This window comes from Phalacrocorax aristotelis, chromosome 8 (genome assembly GCF_949628215.1).
Source record: "Phalacrocorax aristotelis chromosome 8, bGulAri2.1, whole genome shotgun sequence".
Taxonomy (NCBI): domain Eukaryota; kingdom Metazoa; phylum Chordata; class Aves; order Suliformes; family Phalacrocoracidae; genus Phalacrocorax; species Phalacrocorax aristotelis.
Genome location: NC_134283.1, coordinates 2,831,314 through 2,848,765, shown reverse-complemented (window position 1 = coordinate 2,848,765; position 17,452 = coordinate 2,831,314). Strand labels below are relative to the sequence as shown.

At 55.1% G+C, this 17,452-nt stretch overlaps 1 protein-coding gene across 1 annotated transcript in view; it reads left to right on the top strand.

The window, feature by feature from the left end:
- JPH3 (junctophilin 3) overlaps positions 1-17,452 on the top strand; it is a 57,941-nt gene that overhangs the window by 10,193 nt on the left and 30,296 nt on the right. Inside the window, exon 2 of the mRNA XM_075101200.1 lies at positions 6,422-7,199. Within this exon, the coding sequence (XP_074957301.1) occupies positions 6,422-7,199 (778 nt within the window). The remainder of the gene's footprint in view (positions 1-6,421; positions 7,200-17,452) is intronic.

The following is a 17,452-nucleotide window of genomic DNA, read 5'->3' as shown; positions in this document are numbered from 1 at the left end:
GGCCTCGAAATGCTTTACGACACCCTAGAAAACCGCTTGAATGTCTCCATTTGAGAAACTGAAGTGGAGCAAGTCAGGTCAGGTCTGTGCAAGCCCCCCCCATGTGCTTCACCCCACGTGCTTGCCAAGGGCTTCGTCCTGCAGGACACAGAACCATCTCGGTTTGGGAAAAGCCTGTGAGCAGCCTTCAGTCCATAAAGCTCGTACTTAATGGTGTTCCTGGACTGGAGCCAGAGGGCTCAGCAGCCTGCAAAATGCCAGATCCTTGGGTACAGGGGGAGGGAGGAAAGAAAATGCAGCTATTCCAACCCAAAAAAATCCTGACTCCTGTCTCCTTCCAGTGCCATGGTGAAGATGGACCAGGTTTATATCCAAGTGCATGATCCCACCTTCAGCCAAGGGAAACCTCATGTATGTTGCTGGGCTGGGAGCAGCCCATCATCCTCCCTTGGGGCTTCCCCCTGAATCGTTCAAAAGCCACCCATTGCTCTAGCATGCCCTAAGGTGCTGCTTATTTGTCTGAAAGCCGGCGTCCCCTGGGCATCGTTGCTGGTCTTTGCCATCTCTCGTAATCAGGAGAGGACTGTGGGTGGCAGGCGGCCCCCCGGCTCGGGGCAGCCCGTGGCAAAGCCAGGGGCTTTCCACCCTGTGGCACCTCTCACCTTCACCTGCTGAGTGCAGCGCTGTAGGCCATCTCCATCTGGGCTAGAAAGGCTTTTTTCTAGAGGTTTCAGGTCTCCTTTCCCTCCCCATTTAATTCTTACATGCAAAAGGCACCTGGTGTGGAGGCAAATGGCATCAATGAAGAGACTCTTCTTCTTGCTCAAGGTTTCAGGCTGGTGGGCTGCATGTGGGAAGAGCAAGCCATGAGCTGGTTGCCTCTTCCCAGCCGTGGTGAAGACCCTGTCTGCAAAAGCGAGCAGCTCCCTCCACGGTCCTGGGCCCACGAGCACCCCTGCAAGCCCCACCGCAGCGGCTGTACCCCGGGGAGATGAGCTGGAGCTGGAGATGGGTACCCTCCTTCCCCGCTCCCCAGGAAAAAAAACCAACATGGGCAAAGCTGAGAAAATGAACAGAAACCCGTCATTCTTCCTGGTGTCTGTGATGCCTCCCATCCTCCTGGAGCACTTTGCTAATAGGAGCTAGTTAGTCTTCCCAATACCCACCTGAATTGCTGAGTGCAGCTGCACTATCCCTGTTTCCCGCAGGGAATGTGGAGGTGATGAGGCTGCGCCCAGCCAGCTCACCACCGGCTTCGCGCGGGGTCCCGCTCGCCTCCCCGTTTCTGCAAGGTACAAACGAGGGCGAGCCCTGATTTCAGGGATTTTGGCATTGTGGGGACAACAGGAGCAGCCCTGCAGACTCTCTGCTCTCTTCCCAGAATGAATTTTAGCCTCCTGAGCCAAACGCTGAGAAAGCGCTGAATAACTGCAACAAATTAGATTACTTTTTGGTACTTGTCATTTCTCAAAACATATGATCTTCTGCGGAAGCATCAGGAACGATGCTTTGGAGGCTAGTGACTTCCCGCTTTCTGCTTTCAGCTTGGCTGGCTCCAGCCAAGGATGGGGCTCTGCATGGTCCTCAAGGCAATAGAAATTCCTGCAGGAGTTTTAAAAGCTGTTTGGAAACAACCCAGCCTTGCTCCAAGGGGAGCCAGCCAAAAAAAAACCCCACCCCGGGCTTAAGAACACAAGTGAAAGTGGCCAGCAACCGCATGGCTCAATTTCTTCTCCATAGTTCTATCCCATCATCAATTTCCTCATCTTCCTTGAGAGCCCGTTTCCTTTCTCACCTCTAATCTGGTATTTCCAAAAGAGGAATATTCTCGCCGACCCATCTTTCAGGATGACTTCAGTTATTTTCTCCCAGCCTCAGGTTATGCCCCCTCCTTCTCTCTGCTCTGTACGTGTGCACACCCGCGGCCACATCCCCACCCTTCTTGGCATCACCTTTATCTTGGCTAAATCCTGCTGGAGCAATTACACCAGGAGCCAAGAAATCTTCCCCAGGGTAAAACCGCAGCGAGCGAGAGCACAACCTGCGTATTCCCTCGGGCTCTGATTTTGCTGCCATTATGACAAATGGCACAATTCCCATTCCCAGGGCAGAATCAGGCTCTTTTCAGCATGATCGTGGTGGTGGCTGAGATTCCTTGGCTTGGCTGTCCAGTTCTCTCCTATCATGCATCTGCTCTTGTCTGCTATTTGCACCCAGCCCCAGCCCTGGCCGCACAGCTCGGCTGCCTGCACGGTGCTGCCCTGACCGCGTAATGGATGCTGCATTTTCCCCGATGCAATCGCTCCATTAATCGCATGCAATTAATGCTTTGGGAAGCATTTTGCATATATTGATAGTAAGGGAAGAGCTACCACCCAGAAATGGTTGCTGCTTTGGTTGTATTACCATAGTAAGCCACGAATTACCTAGCTCAGGAGGATTTTCTTTCTGCGTCCAAGACTTTTTTGGCTGCTGTTTGTCCTTTTTGCGCAGTGCAAAAGGGCCACGCGGAAGGGGGATGGATATTTGTGGCATCTTGGAGGCATCCATAAGAGTGACCTGCATGGCTAGGGGGAAGAGGTTGGCCCATTTTCCTCCCCAGCAATTCTCCTCCATCCTGGTAGCTTTGCCTTTTTTCCGTAGTGCCCAGCTTGGGCAATGCAATCAGCCTGTGGCCAGCGTTGCGGTAGTGTTGGCTTGCTCCCTGCTTCCCATCCCAACGGGGGCACGTCCCCCTCTTGTGCACAGTTAAAGAGGCTGTCTGCTCTTCTGCCCCGACCCTGGGAGGTGCTCAGCTCTCTGCATTTGACCTGAAGTCCTTCAGGACCTCTGTTCAGCACCTCAGCAGATCAGTCTGGGGACCTTTTCCATCAGACGTGCTCGTCCTGTCACACCCAGCCCCATCCTACTGTCCCCACTGCACGGGCTTCCCATTGCATGCTCCCTTTTCGGCTCCCTGGCTCTGAAACAGCTGTAGCCAATCCATCCTGGCACGTAAAGGGGAAAACCATGAAATCCTGTTTCCCCTGCAGGGAGGAAGGGTCTCCAGGCTCCTTGTGAGATTAAGCTTTGTGCATATATCTGCAAATGTTAGGGGGGCAGAGGTTAAGCTGAGCAGTGGAAGGGGAGGAGGTGACAGTGCTTAGCAATGCAGATCAGATGGCTCTGAGACCTTCCAGTATTCATGGCCAAATCCTGGGATATTTAGGGGTTTAAAACATAATGAAGTCAGATGAAGGACAGGTGAGGAAGGACAGATGAACTCAGCTCCCTGGAAGGAAGCTCTTTGATCTGCTGGTGGCCGTGACAGTGGCCAGGTGTCTGGTGGCCATAGCGGAGGTGACTGCGCCCTCCAAGGCAATCCCCAAAGGCAATCCGTGCTGCTGCCTCCAGCAGGGAAGCCATCAGGACAGCGACGACACCCACGAAAGCAGACTTGGGGTTCGGGTTTTGCTCTCTGCTGGGAGTTGCTCCATGATGATGGGAGGCCGGGCCAGGCGGATGGGGTGGCTCCTCAAGTCCTTGCCCCCTCTGCTTAGAAAGATCAACCTTTCCAGGGAGATGCAGTGATTGCTCCTGGCAGCTGTGCAATCCCAGGAGTGGGTTTTAAGGCCATGCAAAGATGACAGCTTCCCGGGCACCTCTGCCTTACTGGAGATACACACAGGCACTCGCTGCAGCTGTAACCTGCTGTGACCAATTTGCCGCCTCTGCTCCAGCTGAGATGTGCTGTCACGCCTGCTCCGAGTGCTTTGTTCTGCTCTTTGCCGCTGCCTCTGGTTTGCAGCAAAGGGCCGTGCTTGCTTTACGGTGCTTCGGTTTAATCCGGTTTTTAGTTCAGCTGCAGATTTGCTAGGAGACAGGGAGGTCAAGGGACCTGCCTGGGGCCAGGGACCGAGTCAAGTGCTTCAGCCAAGGGAAAAGGAGCCCAGGACTTGGGCAGGGCAGGCTCTGGCAGATCTCATGCAGGATCTTTTCTCCCTGTCCCCTTGCACACACTGGCATCTTGCCCTGAAAACCCTTGAATCCATCTCTAGAGGAAACAGGAGACTGAGCACGGTGCGAGGGCATCCTGAGCCATCTCAGGGGCTCTGTTTGCAGGGGTGTTCGGGGCGTTGGGGAAAATCCCTCTCACCAGCTGTTTCCCATCACCCCCAGTAGGCTGTCCTGCCAAGATGCTCTGGGAAGGAGCCAGAAAGGGGAGCGAGGTGGTGCCAGGTGTACAGGGAATGGATGGACCAATGACTTGGTGGGCTCTCCCCTGCCACAGGCACCGTTCCAGGGTGCCAGTGGGCATGGGGAGAGCCGTGGGTGCACGGCATGGTTGTTGCTGGTCCTTTGAGACATCAAAGCGGGCTGCAGCGGGGCAAGCCAGCCTCACTGCTCAAACCCAATGAAAGGAGGTGTCCGATGTCTCCACTGAGCTGTTCGCCGCCCATCTTGCCAGTTGTCCCACATCCTTCTCCCCACCAGCACTGCCACCACCTCCTTGCCCTGCCCTGCCAGTGCCTGCCATAATCCCAGTGCTCTCCCCCCTCCACGGTGCTAATCCTATAAATCCGCAGTAAATCCTGCCTGTCTGGCCCTGCCTTTCCATGTCGTTTCTCTGAGGTAGTCTTCGTGGGGTCCCCCAGCTAGGAGCTGGCATTTTTTTGGGGTGTACAAGACCCAGATAATGTAGCACCTTGGGGGGTTGCTTGCATCGGAGCACCAGGAAGGATGCCCGAGCCCTGGGGGGTTTGTGCAAAGTGCTGGTGGCTATTAAATAAGATAGCTGATGCACCCCAAAATGCATCCCAAAATGTGCCTGGGTGCTGGTTCCATGCTCTCAGTAAGCTGTTCCTGTCTCAGCATGAGATGCTCCAGCACGTACCCATCTCCAGAGCTACTGCTGAGCCCTGGGGACCGGGCGGTGGAAACCCCTCAGGCAGTCCTGGGGGTAGGATTGGGATGGGGAGTGAAAAGGAGCAGAAGGATGCATAGCTGTAGGGTTGGGATCGATCCTTGCAGCAAGAGCAGGATTTATCTGGGATGGAGATGGGGATGGACAGCACAGCCCCTTTTAATAATCCTTTCTGCTGGGCTGCTGGAAGAAGCTGACAGGGAAAACGCTGCAGCAAAGTGGATAGGTCTCGGGGAATGATATTTTTGCTGCCAGAAGAGCTGGCTCAGGTGGACCTGATGGGTTGCTCATGTCTACGAGTCGCAGCCTGATTGCTAAGCGCAAAGAGCATCTTGTGCAGAGAGGGGCTGGAAAGCCTCTCTCAGACCGAGCTCGCGGTAATCATCTGGGCTGTTTTTATCGGGGCCGTTTCGGTTTGATTCCCACAAGGTTCACTATTTCAGCAAGTCTATTTTAAGACTCCTTTGGTGTGCGGGAGCGGGACTGGAGCGAAGGGAGGCCCTGATGCTGCCAGGTGTTGCCTGTGCCTGTCCCGGCACGGGACCTTGCTCTTTGCATCACCAGCTGGGGATGGGAGGCAGCAGGGCAGCCCGGGACTGGGACTGGCTGCAGCATCCCAGTAGCACCAGTACCAGGCGAGGAGCTGTCCTCAGGCTCATCAATCCGCCCCACAAGAGCTTAGGCGGGCAGTGAATCACTGCATCTTGAGCAAGCCCAAAAAAGATTAAGCCGGCCTAAGAATAAAAACAAGCCCCGCAGTTCAGCCGGCTGAGATAAAATGAGAATGCGTGCCAATCGCCGAGCTCCGGGAGGGGAAGGGATTATAAACCCCGGGCAGATTATGGCCGTGTGTTTCGGTACACAGGGCAGGCGTTATGCTCCCGTTGCGCATCCCAGGCTGGATGGCTTTCTTGTGCCTCCATTCCCGGTGCTGCGGTGAGGTCCTGTGTGCATTTCATCCCGCTAATGACCAGTTAAACAACTCCAGTAAGTGCCCGTGCAAATGCAGGAGTTCAAAGAGGGGAATAACCAAATGGATCTCTTCCCGTGAGGCCTTTATTTCTATAGAGCCACTCCCGCTACATGCCAGATGAAAGGCACTATGCATATAAATAAATGCATTGTAGTATACCATCCGCCTTGGTCACTGCTGGCAGCGTGGACGGGATCGGAGTCTGCTCCCAGATAAGGATTCCCCTACCCTGTCTCCCCGCTCCCTTCCCTTTCAAATTAGGGGTTGATCTAAGGGGCAGTTCCTCGAAGCATCGCTCGGTGATGCCTTGGCTGGTTTCTAATATTTCCGCGCTGCAGCTGGAGTGCATGCCTGCAATCCAACCAAGATGTTATTTTTTCCTCCCACGACGTGACATTGCAATCCTCGTCACGGAGATGGGACTGGGATGCAGAGCTGCACTTTGCTGCTCCTGCTAACAAAGGGCTCGCAGAGTTTGATGCCGTTAGTTGTTCGCAGCGTGCCATGCCATGAAACCCCTCTTTGCTTTTGTCTCCTCTTCCCAGGGACGTACCAGGGCCAGTGGGTCGGAGGGATGCGCCAGGGTTACGGCGTCCGGCAGAGCGTTCCCTACGGCATGGCTGCGGTTATCAGGTCACCCCTGAGGACGTCCATCAACTCCCTGCGCAGCGAGCATACCAACGGCACGGCGCTGCACCCCGACTCCTCGCCGGCGGTGGCGGGCAGCCCTGCCGTCTCCCGGGGTGGCTTCGTCCTCATGGCCCACAGCGACGCCGAGATCCTCAAGAGCAAGAAGAAAGGCATCTTTCGGCGGTCACTGCTGAGCGGGCTCAAGCTCCGTAAGTCTGAGTCCAAGAGCTCCTTGGCCAGCCAGCGGAGCAAGCAGAGCTCTTTCCGGAGCGAAGCCGGGATGAGCACGGTCAGCTCCACCGCCAGCGACATCAACTCCACCATCAGCCTGGGCGAGGGTGAAGCCGAGCTCTCCGTCATCGAAGACGACATCGACGCCACCACCACTGAGATCTACGTCGGCGAGTGGAAGAACGACAAGCGGTCGGGTTTCGGGGTGAGCCAGCGCTCGGACGGGCTGAAATATGAGGGAGAATGGGCCAACAACAAGCGCCACGGCTATGGCTGCATGACCTTCCCCGACGGCACCAAGGAGGAGGGCAAGTACAAGCAGAACATCCTGGTCAGCGGCAAGAGGAAGAACCTCATCCCGCTGCGGGCCAGCAAGATCCGCGAGAAGGTGGATCGGGCCGTCGAGGCGGCCGAGCGGGCGGCCACCATCGCCAAGCAGAAAGCGGAGATCGCGGCATCCAGGTAAGGTGGTCCCCGTCCCGATGCGGCATCTCAGCCGGGGTCCCACCCCGATGGCCGCGGTTTGATGGGAGAAGTGGGATGGGACTTTTTGCAGTAGTAGGTGCTTGAGGGGTGGTATTTTAGGGAGGCAGGCAAGCGTGGCAGCGGGCGTCTGCCAGCGCGGGCAACAGTCGGTGCTATCTGGACCCCAAAGCCGGAGTGGGCAGTGTCCTGGAAAGCCAAGCCGCTGGGCTTGCCCAAAGCCTCATGGGTGGTGTTCAAAATGGGGTGGATCCAAGCTGAATTGTCCCTCTGCTGACTGTGAGCGAGCTGGGGATGCGTGACCTTCCCGAACCAGCCGCCGAGGCCGTGCAGGGTCACCCAGAGCAGTGCGTTCACTGCAGCCTGTGCAGGGGGTGGTTGTACTGTGGTGGGACTGCACTTGTGGGTCACGGTGTGGGGCTCGCAGGCTGATAGCTGTCAGTTAGGAGGTACTGGGTTATTTACCCTGTTTCTTCCTAGCCTCTTTAATAAGCATGATGATACCCTTAGCAGAAGAGCTCCTGAGATGCTGTTTGCCTGTATCCTCTGTCTGACTTATAGCCAAGAGGAACCATCCCAGCCTGTGCTGGGAGGATTCCCAGCTATTTCTGTTCCCAAAAGAGGTTTTGAGTGGAAAAGCAGTCAAATTGCTGGCTGCAGCCGATGCTTGGGGATGGTTTGCCCTGCCTGAGGCTCTGCTAGAAAGCAGCACATCTGAGTGCCCAAATAATCCCTACAAGCCTCAGGAAGTCCCCACTCCCTGGGCTGGATGTAGCCATCATGGAACTGCTCAGTGATTCAGAGCAGGGACCTGATCTGGCTGAAAACCAGCAGGAGAGAGGGGGAAAGGGGCTGTGTCTAATTCAGGTTGAAATGGGGTCCAACTCCCAGCTTAAAGCAGGGCCAACTCAAGCACCTTCTAGCTGGTCCCCAAAACGCGCTTGGAGTTTTGTGACTTGCCAGCGAGGTCCCAGAGAAGAGGTGAGCTGAGGAGGAAAGGCTCCTCCGCCGAATTCAGAACTCTTATTATTATTTTTTAGGGTTGGTTTAATGGAGCATGGTCATTCCTTTCTGGTTTCTGAGCAAGTGCTACATATAGCAGCCAGGCTGGGGGAAAAGGACTTAGGGGAAAAACCCAGGTACCTCCTCAGTCGCCTGTGCTGGATTAATTGTTGGGTCTGGATCTTTTGTATGCAGAGTCATATCTGAAATCTTGATCAGAATGTCTGCCGATGACTTATCTGCAATGTGAATGAGACTCCCAGGCCTGCTTTGGGAGCATATTTGAGCTTGATGATGTTTTCGAGCTGATGTTGTACCAAATTGTTGTCAAAGCTTTGAAAAAAAAAAGTTCCCACTAGATTGCCAGGTAGGAAACAGACTGCAGAGCAGCAGAAAGACCAGATCTTTCCCTGTGATCTGGGGATGTGAATGCCTCCATACAAAGGCCTGAATCCTGGAAATGGGGAGCTTTAGTCTGCCTTGGGATGCCGCGTCTGAGAACCTGAGCAACCTCTGTCCCCAGGCAGTAATTGTCGTAGAAATCCATGAGAGCTGGAGTTGGAAGAGATATGACCCCCATGTTGGAAATACTTTAATGAACTCCTGGAATAGAATGTTCCATCTTCTAATTATGACAGAGAAGGAAAACAATCAAATTAGATAACAATGCCAGGACATGAATGCCTTCCTCCCCTGTACCGGCCCGAGTAATGCGGTCCTGAGCTCTGCGGAGAGCAGCAGCAGTGCTGGGAGGGAGGATGCAGCCCGTGACCACGCGTGTGCATGGAGGAGGAGAAAAGCTGTGGGATTTGGGGACTACCCAGAGGACCCCTTTAATCATCAGTGAAGATGCAAAGAAATAAATGAATGGGAGTGCATGGCTTCGAGGTTACTCCATCAGAGACTGACCCTGGTGCCACCAGAAAATGCTCCGTGAGCAACCTGACAGCTCCATCCCACAGCCTGGCTCCCTCCGCCGTTTGTGCTCGGTCTTAACTAGTCTGTTCTTGACTAGACACATGGGGAGGAAAGCCAGCGCCGGGAGCCCAGGGCTTTGCTCTTTTTATGGCACAGCTGTCGCCTCCGGTGCACAAGGGCTGCTGGTGTGTTGAAAAGCCCTTTATCGATCGGCTGCGCCGCCCACCTCTCGCTGCGCGAGCCGGGGACAGACAGACTCCAGCGTGACGCGCCCTGTGCATTAGTGCTGGGTTACCAACCGCGAACGACATCCGTCCCAGGAGGTTTTGCTGCCTGTGTTAATGGTTTATGTTGAGACCCCAAAACCTATCAAAAAAGAGCCAAATCATTCGGCTATGCCTGGGCGAGATTGCAGGATTTAGGCTTTGCTGGAGACGCAGGGCGGGTGGGTTTAGGCGGGCATACAGGCTTAACCCCAAGCCTTGGATGGTGTCTTGGGTTTGCAATTCGGCTGCACGCAGGAGAGGCCCAAGGGCTTTGAAATGCAGGCAGGGAGAGCTGGTTTGTCTGAACCCCACGACCCTTTAGCTTGAACTCTTCCCCTTCGCGAGGGTTTTTGCACGGTCTCTCCTCGGGTGCGTCCCAGCCTGCAGAACCGGAAGAGAGCAAGGTTTTACAAACCTAGAACCAGCTAGAAAGGCTTTCATGTAATTAGTCTGATTAATTTTAAAGCTTCTGAAGGAATAAACACTCCCCTGCATTGCCCACACCAAACTGCATCGTCCAAACGGGGAGAAATGCACAAAATAGGCAGTGGGTGCATTGGCGGAGGAATCCTGATGCTCATTTTGGAGGCTTTGGGGCTCAGGGGTGCAATATTCCCCATCTAATACCAACATAAGCTCTGGCTTACCAGCACCCGGGGATTTTATAACAGTGCTGGTGTGTGGCTGCGTGTGTGTGTGTGTGTGAGAGAGTGTGTGTATTCTCTTCTGTCTAATAATATGGCTGAGTTCACTCTGCAGCCTTTCCCTTGGTGGGGGAAAATATGTGCCCACCCACGTATTTCATTAAATTTGTAAGAATTCAGTATTTTTGAAAACTCTACCGCTCTGTCAGATTTGGTTGGAATTGGCCAACACGTTCAAAAGTTATTAGTGTGGGAGTGATGGCATATAGATATATAAACAGCACAATCACATAAGTAAGCCCCATTTCCTGAGGAAAGTAGGCTAAAAACATAGTGTACTGAAGACAAGTAAATTGGATTCTTAACGTTGTTTTAGCCTGAACAGAGCACAATTCTATCTCTGACACAGAAAAGTAAGCTCATTTAAGGAACAGTTTTTAGGTGCAGTGGATGATTCTCCTAAATTTTCTTTGATGCGATTAAAATGAAATAACACTTTCTCTCCTCTTATATCTCCCATTCGCTGAAATAATTTGTGTAAAGTCAATGGGTGAGAAGGGCTCTGAATCAGGCCTGAAAAACTACTGTTGATATCAACGGTCGGTTTTCAGAGGTAGCCAGGGAGGGAGCCCTTAAAATGAAGGTGCAGGGTGTCTCCTTTGTGCTCTGGGGTGCTCCGTTCCCCTCTCATATGAGCCAAGAGTCATCGGTCTTTCTGCTGCTACCCTGGAAGAGTAAAGGATGCACTGGCTCCCACCTCATTAGTGATAACGTTGCTACCTAAGGCGAATTGTCCATAGGCGCTGGTGTGTTGTGGGCAACTAAAATATAATATCCAGGCAAGAGAGGTGGGCCACAAAGCTCATCCTCACCCCTTGGCTTTCGGCACAGCGCTGGACATGGAGGACAGATGCACGAGGATCGTCGGGGGGAGCTCGGGACTGACTCCAGGTCTCCGCGACGGATGACGGCAGTTTTAAAGCAAGGCAGACAGACCCTAATTCTCTCCAGGATTTCCTTCTCCTACCACAGTTCAAGGTTTTTTAATTAATGGCTGGACTACTGATGAGAGGAAGGGCTGTTACCAGTGCTAGGGATATGAGTCCCAGGGACAGGCAGCTCCTCTCCAACACAAGGTTCATGGGGCCCCGTAGTTCAGCACCTTAAATAACAGCTCCCCGGAGCCGCCGATGCCCTAGCACCCTGGAGAGGATGCTGTTCTCAGGTTAGTCCTAAGTAATGCACTTCCAGGAATAATTATAGCCGAGCCATTCACCAACAGTGAGAAAAATATAATTAAGCTCAACAGTCTCAGGAGGAGTTGGACTACAAACTAGCACAGTGTCATTCAACTTCAGAAAGGGAAACTGGAGAAAAAAAAAAAAGAAAAAGGAAGTGAATAAAGACAACCTGGCAGCGAGGACGCGTAAAGGAAAATGTTTGGACTCAGCATGGATGCTCCTTCAGGATGCTGCAGTGAGGGCGAAGCATCCGTCCGCGTTTGACACACAATGGGGAGCAGGAAGGCAAGAAAAGCCCCGGAGAGCTGAACAGCAAAGCGCAGAAGGTTGTTTGAGCCAAACAGGTATTTTCTTCAGAAAAATGGAAATGCAGCCTGGGCAAAACCCACAGAAGAAAATAGATTCTGCAGTTCTGGTCCCAAACATTTTAAGTTGCGGTAATGTCACTACCGGCAGTACACCGAGCCATAATAATGCTGCTTAATGCTCTCTCAGGCCTATGCCTGCAGCTTTGCAATTGTACTTAGCTGCATTTGATTTAAGGTTTCTGCTGGCTTTTCTGATGCCTGGGGAAGGTAGCTGCAGGGCTCCTGCATTAGTCTCGCCCTAATCCTGGCCTCGTGCTGCCGGAGGGGCTTTTGCTGCGGATGGAGAAGGGGGAGGAGGAGGGATGTGAGTTAAGGGGAATGCTGTGCCCCCAAAAGGGTTACGTGTCCCCTTCCTCGGGTCAGGATGGTGGGGACAAGCGGGCAGCAGACTGAAGCCAAAATGGGTCACAGCTGAAGGGGCTGAGCGAATGCTTCAGGGATCAGACCAAGTCTGTCAGGGCCTCCCACCACCTTGTCCAGCCCCTTTTTGGGCAGCCCTGAGTCTGGGGAGGGGTTGGTTTCCTCTACTTATGGCCCTTTGAAGAAGCGCTGCCCCTTTCCCTGCTGAGGCCATGCAAGAGTTCAGCATCTGCAGCTCCCTGTGGTTGGTGTTTGCTGGATGGAGCTTGGGGCTGTACAGAAATCATCTCTGCCCATTAGTTGGGGACTGATGGGGTCAGTGATGGCATCATCTGGTACCTGCTGGGTCTCATGCAGGGAAAGCGTGACCCCTCCATCCCTTCCCAGTCTCTCCATCCTCTCCTCGAGGAGCGCAGAGGGCAGAGCAACAGGGAGAAAAACACAGGGGGGATGGATGGGGGTGACTCGAAGGCTAAAAATCAGCTGGGGCAGGAGGTAATTCTCTTTATAGCAGCATTTTCTGTCTCCTTCCTGCCCTCCTTCCCTCCCAGACAGCCCCTGTGCAATGCAGAGAGGAGCAAAGCCCAGGGCTGGCAGCCTCCGACGGGCTTTACCATTGACAGCGAGCTGAGCAGGGCTGCGGCAGAGCACGCCGACTTTCCTCCCTGCCAGCTCCTTCCCTCTGCCACCTCCCTCCCCTCCTCCTGCCCGGGCACAAGCTCCGGCGTGTTGACAGGGGTCAGGCGATACCGCGGCAGCAGAGATTAGGATCAGCTGTTATCCCTCCCTTTCGTGTGTCGGTGTCAGCTGCGATGACACGGGTGCCTCTGACTCACGGCAAGCACAATTTCCACCTCTAGTCCAGGACACTCGAGGAACAGCGGATCTCCGGATGGCATCCCGGAGCATCGTGTCCTTACCCATTGCCAGCTCTTGCGAGACCCGCTGTCTGCACCGTGACTGTTTAAGTCCTCCTACAATGCCAATTTAATAACTTCCTGCTCAGACAGGACTTACAGCGTTAAGCCCTTTTGCGGCTGTGTCAAAAGTCAGGACTAGCTCACGCAGGTCCAGCTCTGCGTGTCCCCGACTGCCACGGTGCAGAGGTGGAGGGGCACATCCGTGCACAGACGTGAACAGGCTGGAAAATTAAGTGCCTTTCATAGGAGTGATGCTTTACAAAGTAATCCAACTGGAAAAACCTCAGCAGGGTCTTTTTTAGCTTCTAGGAGAGCAGCTCGGCATGGGTTTCTCTAGTCCCTCTCCCTTTACTGCTCTCCCAGCCTTCACAAATGCTGCTCCCAACTTGGTGGCTCCCACTGTTTTCCCTGTCCACCGAACTGAATATGAACGAAAACACCCCGGCTCCGTGGCCCGGGTGTGCAGCGAGCTTTCGTTTAATCATTTCCAACATTGCTAGGTCGTGATGAAGTAACAGGGGCAGTGCGGAGATTCGCAGCCCGTTGGATTCACCGTGACCCCAGCCAGCTCTGCCCTCCTCCTCCCTGCGCTCGTCGGGGAAGGTCTCCGAAATCCGTGCGGTCCTGGCAGGCACGGTCCGTGTTGCGGCAGGCCTGCAGCAGAGCGCAGCTGGAGGGGATGGTTTTGCTGTAGAGAGAAGCAGGAGACGGTTCTTGGGGTGCGGGAGGAAGCGAAATGCCTGGCGGCATAGCCGGGATGGGAGACCTGTGCTGGTGCCGGGGCGCGATGTGCCGGTGCCTGCTCGGCGGTTGCTTTTGCAGTGGGACCAGATGGAAACGGGCAGGGATGGCACCGGCTGGCAGCGAGGCAGGAAGGATGGGAGGGTGATTCACTCCTGGCAGCCGCCGCTTCCACGGGAAGGGGCTGCCCCGGAGAGCTGGACAGGAGGCGGAGGGCAGCGCAAGGGGCTGAAGGGGAGGCTGCCTCGTCCTCCTCCTCCTCCTCCTCCTCCTCCTCCTCCTCCCTGGCATTATGTGGCAGCCCATCACAGCCCGGATCATCTGCCTCGTTTCTAATCCAAGCCTTTTACCAGCTTTGTGCATGGGCTGAGCGGCTGGTGCTGCCGTCCTGCTAGGGCTGGCCCTGCTGCAGAATCAGCCCTTCTTGGGAGCTGGTGCGGGATGATTTCAGCCTCCCGAGCTGTGCTAGATCCCCCCACTAACACATTAACCTCCTGTCTGCCCTGACTGCCAGCATAGCACAGGGAAGAAGGAATGAGCTGAAGAAGAGGATGGTGAAGCCTCTTCTCCTCTATGCTGATGCCAGCAGGAGGGGAGTGGGGTGCTGTCGCCCACTAGCTTTCGGGTGGAGCAGCTCTTCATCAGAGAGCAAAAAAAATAAAATGAAAAGCCAACCACCACAACAAAAGCCAGCCCCTGATTTTCCTTTCTGCTGCTTTTCCTATTCAACGAGCAGAAACTGCAGCGTTGCTTTTCTCAGTGATCTTCAGGAGGGAAGGGAGAGATCCTCCCCCAGCCTGCGCAGCTGCCTGGCAGGCGGGCTGGCTCGCAGCCCTGTCGCTCTCCTCCATCCTCATCCTCACCCTCCATGGGGTGCAAGGAGACTGGTGGGGCTACATGCACACCTGCAGCCAAGCCCAAGGGCTAGATGCGGGGGATGCTGACTGTAGCATCCCAGCCCCTTGCTGCCATGTCCTGCCACCCTAAAGCCCCCGGCCGCGTTGGTGGGAGCTGCTGCGCCATGTCCCTGCCCGCTCCCAAGCTGCACCCCGATGCTGCAGCACACCGAAGCTTTGATAGCAGAGGAGAGCCATGGGGAAGGTTTGGGGTCCCCACACTACAGCTACGCTGCCTTCCCATCTCTCAAGAGAGGCCTGCATGCTTTTTTCCTCTCCCAGCTCCCGTTTTGGGTTTACTGGCAGGCGTTCCTGCCAGCTGCATTGCTCCTGCCCCAGCCACCCACCCACCTGCTTCCCTGCAGCAACAGCCCCAACACCCCCATGCTCCTGTACCGCCTGAAGCTCCTTCTTCCCCGGAGAGAGGCAAAAGCAATATCAGGAGAGCAACCGAGATGAACATGCAGACCTAGACAAAAATATTGAGTATTTTCCTTGCTGGCATTCATGAGCATCACTTCCCCCAACAGCCAGAGATGGGGATGTCGGGGGGACTGGCACTGCCATGGGGGTCCCCGATCCCTTGGTGCTCTTGTCGTTCGTTTGAAAAGCCTCTAGCAATGAGCTTTCAGTCACCTCCCCAGCGCAGGACAAATGACAAGCTGTCTTGGCTTCCTAATCCAGGAAATTAAAGGATTTGACCGCAGACCCTTCTAAGCGAATTTTCCCCCTGAAAATCCCAGGGGGATTTAACCCGTGGATCGGACCGATTATCCCTTTAAAGTTGTGACTAAGAAAGGTCCCAATTCTTCAGGGTGCTGAGCACCCTAAAATCCCATTGCAGTGGTGACGTGGCCATGTCCGGTGCTCAGCCCACCATCTGCTGAGACCTTCTTTTCACTTTTATCCCAGCTCCGCTGCCCCTTTTCAGCAGTGGGCAGCAGCCCTTCGCTGCCTGCTCGCTGCCGACAGGGACAGCAGAGCCTCGCTGCAACCACGGCCCGAATCTGCCCCATCTCATCCCTTTGCATTGCCCTCCAGGGACACAGCACATTATTTGGGCACTCTTGGTTTTCCTGGTTCAGCATGAGGAGTAGCACGGGAGACTGGGTGCACCCTGGTGGGAACTGGGTGGGCTCCGTGCCAGCAGCACTGGCTCCCGTTCATGGACCTCGACGGCAGAAGTGAGCACAGGACCAGGCCATAGAGTTTTGCTGAATTCATTCTGCTCAATTAAAGCACATCTGGTATCCATCCTCAAAGCAAAACCTGCTGGAGATGGTGAACCCAAGCAAGGCTGGGTCAGTGGACACCCCTCGTGTCATCCTCATGAGCCTCGATGGTTCGATGATGCCACCCTGAACCCTGAGTAGCTGTTCCTCAGGGTTGGACTCCCTTCTTGAGAAGATATAGGGTTGTAGGCTCAGAGCTGGACACAGTGGCCACGGTGGATGTCTCACAGCCACCCTGCTGGCAGGTGGCCACGGCCGGTCCCCATCCAACACGACAAGATCCCTGGGGAGCTTCAAACAGGCAGGTGGCAGCTCTTCCCCAACCTTCGGTCCTGGGGACAAACCCTCTGGGAAAGTGGAGGGTCTCCAAGGGGAGAGGTGTGGGGCAGGACTCAGGCAGGGGCTGGTAGCCCTCCAGCACACCTGAATTGTATAAACGGCCTCTCTGGGGAAGCAGGCTGCAGCCTTCTCTCCATTATCTGACTGTGTCTCTCTGTCTGATCTGTCTCTCATCACCATAGCACGGAGTTCAAGCATAAATAATTAAAAGCCCAGATTCTCGCCTGGCAGAGCCAGGCTCTGAGTCCCTTCCCCTGTTGTGGTGCTGGCTGCTTAAATGGAAATTTTCACGGGCTTTGCCTTGGAGGCAGCACAGACCTGCAAACCCGGGGGGCATCTGCTGGCCTCGGGGCACGCTGGTGTTTGGGGACCAGAAAGGGCACCCGCTGCCTCAGGGGGTCCCTGATGGCAGCACCCCACCCAGAGGATCCCGCAGGGTGCTTGGGATGCACTGGGATGAGCAGCACCCACCAGCTGAGGATGAAAGCTGGGTGCAGGCAGGCAGCGGGGCTGAGCGGGCAAACCCCACTGCAGACCCAGCAGCTCGTGCATGGGCCCCCCTCTTGAGAAGCCTCATGAGAAGTGGGATATTTAGGGGTGCAGGCTGGCTTTTGGGCTCCTGGGTGCTCAAAATCCCCCAGGCAACAGAGGGAAGAGACCCTTGCAGACAGCGGGGATGGGGAAAGCGGCTCCTGGGTGGTCTCTGAAGTTTGAGGCAGGCAGGAGCTGCTCGTTGCTGTGGCAACTGGGATGATATATTCCCCCCCCCAGTCGGCAGGGCTGCGGCTGGCACTCACACTGCAGACGGGTCTGCCCACCCCTGCCTGGCTGCCCAGGGCTGAGCACAGCCCCGGGGACACCCCCAGCCCCTCTACCCACGGCCTGCACCCACCAGGGCTGCGGAGGATGCGGGGAACTGGGCGACGATGCCGCGGGGGCGGGTCAGCCCCAGGCAGCGTTCAAAACAACAAGAAATTTCACCAAACACTCCTGTCCCCTCCACCCCTCCCCATGGGGGCTGGAGCTGCAGAGACGGGTGACGGCAGTCTGGCGCTGAACATATTTCTGCAGTATTTTAGCATCTGATGTTGCTTTTATTAGGGCTGATTTGGTGGGTACCGTTTCCAGCTGAGATTTCTGTGCAGGTCTACGTCCACCCAAACTACGCGGGGCTCGTCTGCATTGGGGGATGGTGGTACCCTAGGTTTGGGGCATGGCCAGGCGAGGTCCTCGTCCCCACTCAGCACCTTCCAGGACGGCGTTAAGCAATGGGGTTAAGGGGATGCTGTCTGTGGCACGCTTTCC